We start from the raw sequence: 12,742 nt of genomic DNA on the forward strand, positions 1-12,742 counted from the left end.
TTTACCAAATTTTAAAGTTTATTTTTCTTAATTTAATTACATTATTATGATGTATGTGTTGGGGTAGTAAGGGTGTCACACTCATCTCTTAGAAAATCTTCTTCAAGAGCTTTCATGTACTCAGAAGAATTATTGTAATCACATCTAAAAGAGACAACAACTATAACCTTATAATACCTTCATAACCATTTTTATAAGGTAGAGTTTAGAGAGGTTTGACTGTAAAAGAATACTTGAGTTTAAGCTTGAAAAGGCTTGTCTATAAAAGAACACTTGGGTTTGAGCCTAGAGAGGTTTATCTGTAAAAGAATACTTGGGTACTGACTTGAAGAGGCCAATCAAAGAACACTTGTTTTAGCCAGAAGTGACTTGGTAAAAGAATACTTGTAACTTTGCTGAAAGTTAGTGAAACTCAATCTGATTGGATTGAGAATTGGACGCAGCCTCGATGGTTGAGGTGAACCAGTATAAAAATATTGTTTTATTGATTACTCTTACTGACCCTTCATTTGTTGTAGATACTATTTCACGAACTTGAACACATGTGAGTTTTTTATATACACTATTCAACCCCTCTTTTAGTATATTTTTTCTTCACAAACTGTCTAAGCATTAATCCTAGCTAGTTGTTAATTATTTTTTTACTGCTAGTGTTGGTTTCATTAAGTGTAGTGACCATGCTAGGTCGTTACACTCATAGTGGCGAGAACGATCTCCATGTACAAAGAAATTATAGAAGGAAGAGATGAACCTAAGATCAATGTCCCTAAATGTCTCTTAAAGCTTTCTCTTCTTTAGTTTTGCTTCTCTTTTTGTTCCATGTTCTCTCTAATTTTCTCTTTCTTAATCTTTATATGTGTCTAAGAAATTAAAAATAGTATGTTGTAAGTGACCAATCTGCTCAACCCTTTCCGAATGGCTGAGCGAATTTTTGAATTCTTTATGATGAAGAAAACTTCATCTGTTAAGCCATACTTGATCCACTAAGCCCTTTCTCGATCTAAATTTTCTTGCTCCTTTGGACCAAATTCGCTTAACCCTTTCCAAATGGCTAAGAGGATTTTCTTTATAACAAATCTTTGCTCTTTATCTCTAATTCGCTCTCTGTGTGTGTGCGCGTGCATGTGTGTGTCTGTTTGTGTGCGTGTGTACATATATAGGTGATGTTTATTTATGGATATTTGTGTGTTAGTACTATTCATAAGTCTTATGTGTGTTATACATAGATGAGATATATTCTCACTCTTTACATTGTGTTATTGTGTTTGTTTAGGTTGATCGTCTTTGTAGGAGTAGAACAAGTACAAAAGGATGAGTATGATAAAGGAGAAGAGCTTAGTACTTCAATAGTGGTTTTAGGCCCTTACTTTGATAATGTGACATCGTAGCTTAAGAGTTTATGTTTCCTAGTTGTAGTTAGAGATGTTTTATCTTATGATGTTTCACATTTTAATGTTGGAAGTTTTGTATAAACAGGTGGCTTGTGTCTTGTTTTTTTTAGTTTTTTTTTTATTTATGTTGACTTTTATTTATTTATTGTTGAAGAGTTTTTATTTAAAGAATTGTGAACCTTTTTACTTATGAAACTACGTTTAAATATTTTATAATATCTTTAATTTAACCATATTCATTTAAAAGAATTTATTTACAACGATTTAAGGTAGAAGAGTGTCACAAATTACATCATTCTTAACTCCATTGTCTACTTCTTAATATAACCTTGACTCTTAATATTCTCTCATCATTTGTAAAATATTAAAAAAAAATGGATAAAACACAAATATAATTTAAAATATTGAGGTTAACTCTCTTTTATTAAATGATGATGTGTATTAATAAATCATGACTGACTTGAATATTGATTTTCACATAGTTACTTAATAGATGCCAAATCATATGACACATGTAATTACTTTTCATTCATTGTTATATGGGTGAAGAGTTATTTCAATAACATCTTTTATTTTTAAAATAAGAATGTTTGACCATGAACATGGTACAAGTTTTTGTATTTGTAGGATCTCTTCTCTCAACTACATTTTTTTATATACACAAACTTAAATTTAAGACCTTACTTAAAAATCAAATCCAATACCAACCAAACTAACAATGTAGGAGACATATCCATTTTTTATTTGCTTCAGGTAATTTCGAGGACGAAATTTTTTAAAAGGGGGGGAGAATTGTAACAACCCGAATTTTTCTACTAATACTACGAATAATTATTATTTATTTTTGTATTTATGAAGATTATTTCCTTATAATTATTTTGATTAATTAAATGGGTTTGATTGAATTTTTAAAGGTTTTTAATAATAATCATTTATGAAAATTATTTTGTATAATATTATTAATTATGATATTTTGTTATAATTATTATTTGAAGAAAATCATATTTAAATTGTATTGATATTTTATTTTCAATTGATATATATATATATATATATATATATATATATATATATTATTTATTAATTAATAATTCTAGATTTTTATAGCCCCAGAACGGGCCGTTCCAATTTGGGAACGGGACGTTCCAACTCGAGTTGCATGGGTAAAATTTTAACCCAGAACAGACCGTTCTACTTTGGGAACGGGCCATTCCAGATGTGGTTTTAAAGAAAAAATATTGACTCAGAACGGGCCGTTCCAGATGTGGTTTTAAAGAAAAAATATTGACTCAGAACGGGTCGTTCCACCTTGAAACGGGCCGTTCCGAAAACCCTAGAACGGGCCGTTCTGGTTTTGGAACGGGCCGTTCTTGGAGAGGCTTTTGTACGTGTTTTATGGGCTTAGAACGGGCCGTTCCGGGTTCGAAACAGGCCGTTCTGGCCGCGGCCTGGTGCCTATAAATAGAGCGTTTTGCACTCTTTAAAATTCATTTCTTCATTTTCTAATCGTTTTTCTCCTTTCTCTCTGAAGACGAAGGGGAACCTAGAGGGGGCGACCATCAAGATTCGACTCCTGCTTATCGAGGTAAGGGGGGAGTGAGAAATCTTGCTCTGGGTGTGAGAATATATGCTGGGTAGTGGGATTGGCCCTCAATCCTGTGTTTGCTGTATTTTTTTTGTATGCTCATGTATGAGGGGTTTCTCCCAATCGTATCTGTTTTACTTATTATTTTTCTTATATGTAATTAATTGTATGATTTAGAGTGCTCTATGGGTTCCTATAGGAAACCCTATGAGAAATAGGAAAAATATAAATATTTTCTGTTTTGATTTCTGATTGCTCTATTGTATTCCTTGTTAAATGTAATGTGTAACTATGTGATTAATTTTGAGAATAAATATGTTTTGATATGATTTAGAGTGCTCTATGGGTTCCTGCGGGAAACCCTATGAGAAATAGGTAAAATATAAATATTTTCTGTTTTGATTTCTGATTGCTCTGTTATATTTCTTGTTTGATGAGATGTAAAAATATGTATTTAATTTTATAAATAAACGAGTTTTGATATAAATTAAAGTGCTCTGTGAAGGCTTGATGAATATGATGAGATAATGTGATAATGTGAAATGTGATTGAGACATGAGATATGAAATATGATGAGATAATGTGATGATGTGATATGACCATGGGAAATGATAATGTGATATGAGAATGCATAGAGTCTTGATTGACATGCATCATTTGCATAAGTGTTTTAAGGGTACGATATGGAATACATCGCCAGAGAAGGCCCCCTAGTGTAAAAGCTTTGGGGATTAGTCCTTGGGGATAGCTCGGTTTGGAAGTCCCAGTCTCACCCATTGTGTGCATGGGATGTATCTTGCGCGGCTTAGCTATCCCGACGAGACTCTAGTAGTATATCCTTCTAGTGAGAGTGTGCAGAGGGTGTGACCCAGCATGTACTCCTAGACTACTCTTCGTGTATTGCTAGCGGCAATATGCCATGTGATGTTTTACTGGCGCCACATGCATGATAACATGTAGTCCGTGTCCATACACGTGCATTTTCAATGTTATATAATTAATTGATATTTTTATGTCTTGGATGAGTGAGATGTAATATTGTTATTAATAAATCTGTTATATCTGTCTTGTTTGTGTTTGGCTATTCGGTGTGTATTTCTACATTGTGAGCTAGAGTGAGATGTTTCTCACTCCCTTTTCTTTTTGTTGTTCTCCTTTGACTGTTGTACAGGTGATTATCAGCATGAGGCTGGAAATGTTGATAGATGAAGCTTAGGCTTCAGAGTTTGGCTTTGCTCTGATAGGACATGTGACATCGGGGCGTAGATAGGATTAAATTAGAATGTTCACTTATTAAATTATTTTTGGAGACTTTTATTTTATTTTTTTAAAATTTTGCTGATTTTGTTAAATTATGCATGTGGTACTCTCTATCTAAACACGTTGGATTTTTTTAATTATAAAATGTTTTATTATTCAAATTTTATTATTATGTGTTATGATATGCGGGGTAGAGGGTGTCACAATATCTTTAATTTAACCATATTCATTTAAAAAAAATTATTTACAACGATTTAAGGTAGAAGAATGTTACAAATTACATCATTCTTAACTTCATTGTCTACTTCTTAATATAACCTTGACTCTTAATATTCTCTCATCATTTGTAAAATATTAAAAAAAATGGATAAAACAAAAATATAATTTAAAATATTGAGGTTAACTCTCTTTTATTAAATGATGATGTGTATTAATAAATCATGACTGACTTGAATATTGATTTTCACATAGTTACTTAATAGATGCCAAATCATATGACACATGTAATTACTTTTCATTCATTGTTATATGGGTGAAGAGTTATTTCAATAACATCTTTTATTTTTAAAATAAGAATGTTTGACCATGAACATGGTACAAGTTTTTGTATTTGTAGGATCTCTTCTCTCAACTACATTTTTTTATATACACAAACTTAAATTTAAGACCTTACTTAAAAATCAAATCCAATACCAACCAAACTAACAAAGTGTATATACGTGTATATTTAATTGTACACATTAGATCAAAGACTTCTTTCAATTTTCAAATCTTATTTCAGAAGGTTAGCATAGCATTAATTGAAATCACAAAGACTAAAATAACTCATTGATAGATTAATTGACTAAAAATAAAATTAAACCTTGTTTGAATCCGCATCCAAATCTATAAGTAATTAAAGACAGGTAGTTTACTCATGAACCACGACAATAATGAAGAAAAATCATCACGCAATTGTACTACACAATTTGATGGTTAGACAAACCCATAAGCATAACTAAAAGCCATATGCAGTTGAGCTTAGCAGAAATAGGTCTTGGGCAAAAGAAGAAGCAAATAATTGCAAACCCACGACAATTCTTCCATGGTAATTAAGTTTGTCTCCATTCAATTATCTCAACATTTTGTCAATTTACAGCAAATTTTTTATATTTATCTTTATGGTTAACTAAGCAAAAAGAAAGACGTCAACACATAGGAAAAATGGATTTAATGACATTTGATTAGTGCCCAAAACATTTTGGAGGAAAAGAGCTAGATGTTGACGTGAGTGAATAAATTATGAGATCTTACCAACGTACGGGTTAGTTTATAAGAAAACTCTAGTTTTTTAAACGATTCTTAATTAGCAATAATTCTAACACTTTTTTTTTATTATAAATATGATGAGTCAGTATTTAAATTTGAGATATTTATATTTAATATTTAATTATACTATTTTTTTTACCATAATATTAGTATAAAATATTTATTATGAAAAACAGGAACTAATTAATCTCTAATAATTAATCTTTAAATAAGATTGTTTATGTAAGAGTATATATATAGAAAAAATAAAAATGAAAAGCTTCGTGTCGTAGTGGTCCCGCACCTTCCTAATTCCTATTGAAGTAATCACGTGCAGCCGATATCAGCAGCATGTTTTTTGCACTCTCACGTTGAATCTTCAAGATAATTAAGAGTTCAGCTGATGTCGGTGCCAAGATAAGATCACAATTCACAATTAGGTTCACTTGAAACGTACCGTTTTGCCTCTTTGTTTACGTAAAATATATCTTATTTATAAGATTAAATATATTTTTGTCACTTATTTTTAGTCTTTTAAATTTAAAATTATTTTTTTTAATTTCTATAATTTAAAAAAATCTTATTTTAATTTTTATAATAAAATTTTATCAAGATTATATCAAATAACATTACATAAAATTTATCTACGGTTATTATTGTCAATAAAAATATAATGTTAAATCATGTTATTATTGTATAATTATTTTAATTTGTCAGTTTTAAATATATTATTAATAGTTTGAGGAACTAAAACAAGATTTTTAAGAATTATAAAAATTAAAAATAATAATTTTAAATTTGAGAAACTAAAAATAAATTTATCTTAAATTTAAAGGACTAAAAACATATTTAAACGTATTTATAATTAATTGTTTTTAAATTAATCATGCATATAGTATATGTAAAAAAAAAATATATGCGAAAAATAAATAAAACAATTTACTAATTAGTTTTTTTAATTAGTTTCCAATTTGCATTTTAGTTAGCTCATACGTTACATACTTTCCTTATGGAGAATCAATGTAAGAAGCAAGGATGACATATCCTACGTATGTGAAAAATTACGAACGTAAATGAGTTGAATCAGTAATTTAAGTGCTTGGGATCGAAAGTTGTCTAAATTTAATTCGCTTTTTTTATAAATAAACTGAATTTAAAAGTTTGAACTTTATCATAAATTTTGAAATTAGAATTTCTTTCGTTAACTTATTTATGATTTAATTAGTTTCTTTGAACAAATACTTGTTTATTAATTCACCTTTTAACAAATACCTTTATGCTAAAATATAAAGTAAAATTATAGTAAAATATCATATTATATTCAGATAGAAAATGCAAGATTAAATGATAAACTTGTTTGAAGAAAATTATCAGTCATTCATTTAAAATATGACATTAATTAGCTGAGGTAATTAAATTATATATGTACATGTAAAAGGATAACAATAAACAGTTATACTTTTGTAAGTAGATATAATAAATACATTATAATAATCCAAATGATAAATATATACACAACTATTCTTAAACTATTAATGCTAAACTTATTAATTTAATATAAAAATTATTGTGCCAATGCTTAGTTTGGATATTCATCATATTCGGTATTTGTTGAAAAATTAAGTATGAATTAAACTATGCTTTGTTTATTTATATTAACAAATCATTTGATTGACTGTTTTTGATAACTAAATAACTCAACATCATATTTCAACAACCACCTTCAAATCTTTTGACAGCCAAAAATATTTATAAACTAATGAATCCCACTGTAATTAGATATAAATTATAAACCCTGAGACAATTTCTTTTTTCTAGTCAAAATGTTAAACAAAAAAGTTAAGAGTATAGTTTATGGTCCTAGGCTACTTGGAACATGAATTATGTTTCACGTTTTTTTGAAACGGCCAAATAAAATTATATTGTGGCACTAGGGGTGCTATAATCCCATATTTACAAGGTATTGGTTAGGGGTAATTTAGATTAACTAACCAAATTACGAACTAACCAAACAAAATCTTAGTATCTCCCCTAAAAGTAATTTGACCCAACATTGCATAGCAAAACAGTGAATCCCGAATTCACTCTCATTTGTTTTCTACCAATCATTTAATGCCCTGTATAGAACCTTTTTTTCCACTCAACCACTCAGATTATTATTACCTCTTGTGTCATCCCTGGTGTCCCCTTGTAAGTCTTCCAATCTTTATCCTTCATCTTCTGTAATGCATACCCTTGGTGCTGACTCCCATTGCACATAGTTAAATGGAAAATCCTTATCCATTTTCAACCATGACTAAGTTGTAAATCTGATTTTCTGCTCCAATTGTTGTATATCAACTTCCTGCCCTCTGAAGATATTATTGTTTCTTGTCATCCAAATATTGTAAACAGCTGCCGTCCACATTATTTTCCATCTTGATGCTTGCTTGTTTTTGTAGCTGTGTCCTGGAAGTTGTTGGAAGTGTTGAATTGCATTTGCTGGTAAAACTGTATTAAAATTGGCCCACTTGTAACATAATTTCCAAACCTGATCAACCTTACTACAGTGAAAGAATAAGTGTGTTGTTGTTTCTATTTCCTCAAGACAGAACCTGCATCTTTCCTCATTCTGAGCTATTTGTATGTTTCTCCTTTTCAAGTTATCTATAGTTGGTAGGCCCTCAAAGTACATTCTCCATGTTAGTATTTTTGCCTTAGGGGGGATTTTAAGTGACCACAACTCTTTTAGGAAAGGTACCTCTTCTGACCCAACTTTCCAAGATAGTAATTCACCATAGGTGGACTTCACTGTATATGCTTGAGTATTCCCCGACAACCATTTCCAGTAGTCCTTTTTATGACTGTCAAATTGTAACCCTTGTAGTCTCCTTTGTAGATCCTCCCACTGCTCAGAGTCCCTCCCTAACCAGTTTCTTCTCCACCCGAAATCCCAGCTCCACTCCCCCTCATTCCAATGTCTCATTGAATGTATTCTGGAAAAGGAAAAAGTATAATTTAAATGTTCATTTATCTTCTAAAATATAATATAAAAAGAGGAATATAACAGTAGTTAAAAAAGAAAGAAAAAAAAATTGTGAGAATATGAAGGTCTCGACTATCGAGTGAATTTAAAAGAGAAAATTAAAATAATTTTTTTTATTTGATTTATCCTAATTTACATGTTGTCAATAGATCTGATCATAATAGGTCTTAATGATTAGAGTAAATTACACTCCTCTCTTTTGAGAAATATAAATATATATTTTTTCTTATATTAAAAATTACAGTTATCTCTTTTAATAGGTTTTAATATATGATATTTTATCCATTTTTTAAATTTTTCATTAAAGTTTCGCTAACTTTTGTTAAAAAAAAATATCACCAAAACATCTTTTATATTAACATTCTCTCATAAATATAAATATTACATCAATTTTCTTTCTTATAAACATTTTCCTTCCTTGAAAAATTCAAACATATTACACTTTGATAATATATCTCTTAATTTACATATTTACTTATTATTTTAAAAATTATTATAAATTTTATTAAAATTATATATATATATATATATATATATATATATATATCTTAAAACAATATTTTCAAAATACTATATATATATATATAAATAAATAAGTATAATAAAATCAAATACAAGTGCTAAGATATTATTTGATCAATGTAGTTAATGTAGTATTTTTATAAAAATTAAATTAAATAATATATGTAGTTAATGTAGTATTTTTATAAAAATTAAATTAAATAATATGATCATTATATAGTATTAATTATATATATATATATATATATATATATTAAATTAAGATATTATTTAATTGATGTTATTAATATAATATTTTAATAATATTTAAATAATATAGTATTTTATGATAAAGTATTATTTATTATATTTAATTAATGTAATATTAAAATATGTATATGAAATATATAATTTTTAAATAAAATATAATTATTATAAAATTTAATATATATATATATATATATTGACATATATATAAAATTATATATATAATTTATTTTATAATTTCTATTTTATTTATTATTTTATTAAAAATTAATTTAAATTTAATTAAATATTTTACAATTTTTATCAAGTGAATGAATGACAATGAAATAAATATATTTTAAAACATATTTTAATTAAAATTATATTTTGATGAATAATTAAATTAAAAGTATAACCATTTTCTTCTTTTAAAAAATTTAAACAAGTTACACTTTAACAATTTATCTCTTATTTACATATTTAATTATTGTTCAAAAAAATTATTATGAATTTTGTTAAAATTAACTATTTACATCTTAAAAAATATTTTTATTATTATATTTACAAAATATTTATAAAGTTATATATAAAAATAAAATAATATGTAATAAATAAAATAAAATATAGAGACAGGAAGTATCTCGACCTTTCTAATTTAAATTACATTCTTCTCCCATGCATGTGTTAAAAATGAACAATATGACACTAAATAATACTCATGTTCCATTTTATTTGAAATTAGACAATTATCTTCAACTTCCATGTTGAAATGGAGAGCTAATTATGTCATCTACTATTTTTAATAAATATAAAACTGCAACGTTATAACCTAAATATGATAAATTGCTCTTCACTCACTAATTTGATCATAACTTGAGATCTAGACCTCCTTTTTAGATGATTTCAATGACATTTGAAAGCTAACATTCAAGGATATAACTTTTATGAAGACTACAAAAGTCAATTCGACCATCTACTTGCTTAAGGGAACCAATATTTTGCTTAAGTGAGCAAATATTTTGCTTAAGCGAGATTAGCTCACTCAAAGTGAGCATTGCATGAAATTAGCTCACTCAAAGTGAGCATTGCATGAAATTAGCTCATTCGGAGCAAGATAAAACTCACTCGAAGTGAGCACTACCCCAAACTCTCTATTAGGCCTCACTTGAGCTAGCTTGAATTCGCTTGAAGCGAGATAAATTCTCTTAGAACGAGACTATGATTGCTTGAAGTAAGATATGACAGTCTTGAACACAACATTACACAGTTTACGGGTTTCTAACTTTCCTCACATCTTTCCCTAAGATAATAAATATTATTTTTATTTATTATCTTAGAGATATTTTTGAGTTAAGAACATTAAATATTATTAAATTGATTGAATTTTGTAACGTAGCAAGTTGTTTTAGAAGGCCCAAAAGCCCAATATAGGTGATTTAGTAGCTGAGAACGGGTCGTTCCCAATCTGGAACGGACCGTTACAAGCTATTAAATTGACCTGTAAATTGTGGTTGAGAACGGGCCGTTCTGGATGGAGTACGGGACGTTCTGAAGGGAGTACGGGCCGTTATGGATGGAGAACGAGCCGTTCTAGATGAGTTCCAGAACGGGCTGTTCTGGTTTCAGAACGGGCCGTTCTGCATGTGACTTTTACACATGATGAAGGGGTGCAGAATGGGCCGCTCCGGATTTGGAATAGGCCGTTTTGGCCACTCTTGAACTTCTATAAATAGGGGTTAGGTGGTTGAGAATAAAATGAGGTTTTTAGAGAGAAGGACTCTGGGTCTATGAGCTCCTTTCTCTCCTAATTTTCTCTGTATGATTCATTTTCTCCTCTAGATCACTAATGCCTTCTGTCTTTTCTTGAAATTTAGATTAGGAAGCTTGTTTTAGGAGGATTGAAGTTCCGGGTTGAGCTTTGGAAGGGAATTTTACTTCTTCTCAGTTGTTGGCTATTTTGAGCCAATCTTCAAGTGAGGGAAGCTAGAATGTTTGTTGTTAGGTTGCATGTGAGTTTAGAAACTCAATTGATGTATGAATGTTAAGAATCCATAGATGGATTAAAGAAAATCTCATTTTTGGGGTTTTGAGAAAAAGGAAGATTTTGATGATTTTGATGCATAAATTGGATGCATGTGAGATCTAAGTTTATTTAAGTTGTATGGAGCCTATGCATTGTGTTTTTGTGTTTGCATGTGGCTGGATTTGTTGGTTTGGATGAGAGTTTTTGAACTCTCTGATTGGGATTTAGGCCGGGCGCAGGTTGAGCGCGCTGGGTGTGGAAGAGCTTAGAGCTCTCAGGTTGGTGTTAGGCTAGGCGCGAGCTGACTGCGCCGAGCGTAAATATGTTTATAAATAATTGATTTAAATTGATGCTTATGCATGTTTAAAGTTGAAGTTTTAGATCATGTATGTATGATATATGATGTATGGTGCAATGTGATTCATATGTATGCGTTGTGATGATACGTATGAATGTTTGAATCTGATATGGCATGAGTATATGTTCATATGTGTATGATTATTGATCTTAATGGTGGGTAGACCATGTATGATGTATGATGCATTATTGCATGTGATGTCTTATGACATGCGTATGATTGTTGATCATGATGGATGGGCAGACCATGTATGATGTGTGATGCATAATTACATGTGATGCCTTATGGCATGAGTCTAGCCTAGGACTTGAGGAGAGGAAAAATATTTTCGAAATGGAAGAGCTCACATAGAGTCTCTTGAGAGTGGTGCTTGGATAGGCCACTAATATATGAGAGTGGTGCTCAGGTAGGCCACTGGGTTGGGTGAGTCTCCTCTAAGTCCTTAGCTAGTGTTGGAGTGGGGTATGAGGTCGAGGGTTATTCCCTTAACCAAGTACTCGGGAAGGTGCGTGGATCCTTGCGGATAGTCGGTGGGCGAACTCCACAATTGACTTGGTTATACATGCCAAGGTCATGGTAAGCCCGTACCCAGCTATGTTATACCTGACGGTGGATCTGGACTTCCAGTTGTGTAAGTGACATCATCCGAGTAAACCCGAATGAGGATTATATCCTATTTAGCTGTGACCGAGCGGGCGCATTGGGCATGAAAACAGTTGGAGTGGTTTCGATAGGATGGGATGTCACTTATACAGCTCTGTTGTTAGGGAGATCTCCTAGGTGTATGCGTGACGACGCATTAGATGATTGATATGCATTGATATCTGTCATGAGTTGCATGTATTGCATGATTGTCATGATGATAAAGTGTATGGTTTTTGACTTCATGTTTGATGAATGGATGATTGATTGAGATGGAAGGTTCCTTTGGGACTTGTTTGGGATACATGTGTAGTATAGATTTTATTCTGTACTTGTATGATTGATTTTTGAACTCTAGCTTATCCTTCTGTTTCCATGTGGTGGGATTGCAATGATCATACTTGGTATGAGAGCAGGTCAGGGA

At 30.1% G+C, this 12,742-nt stretch overlaps 1 protein-coding gene across 1 annotated transcript; it reads right to left on the minus strand.

The window, feature by feature from the left end:
• Window positions 1-7,819: 7,819 nt before the first annotated feature.
• On the minus strand, window positions 7,820-8,488 carry LOC145951938 (uncharacterized). The gene has a single exon (XM_083064131.1). The coding sequence runs from the start codon at window positions 8,486-8,488 to the stop codon at window positions 7,820-7,822; it is 669 nt and encodes a 222-aa protein (XP_082920257.1).
• Between the last annotated feature and the right edge of the window lie 4,254 nt (window positions 8,489-12,742).

This window comes from Cajanus cajan, chromosome 9 (assembly GCF_000230855.2).
Source record: "Cajanus cajan strain Asha chromosome 9, NIPB_CcT2T_4, whole genome shotgun sequence".
NCBI classification, from domain to species: domain Eukaryota; kingdom Viridiplantae; phylum Streptophyta; class Magnoliopsida; order Fabales; family Fabaceae; genus Cajanus; species Cajanus cajan.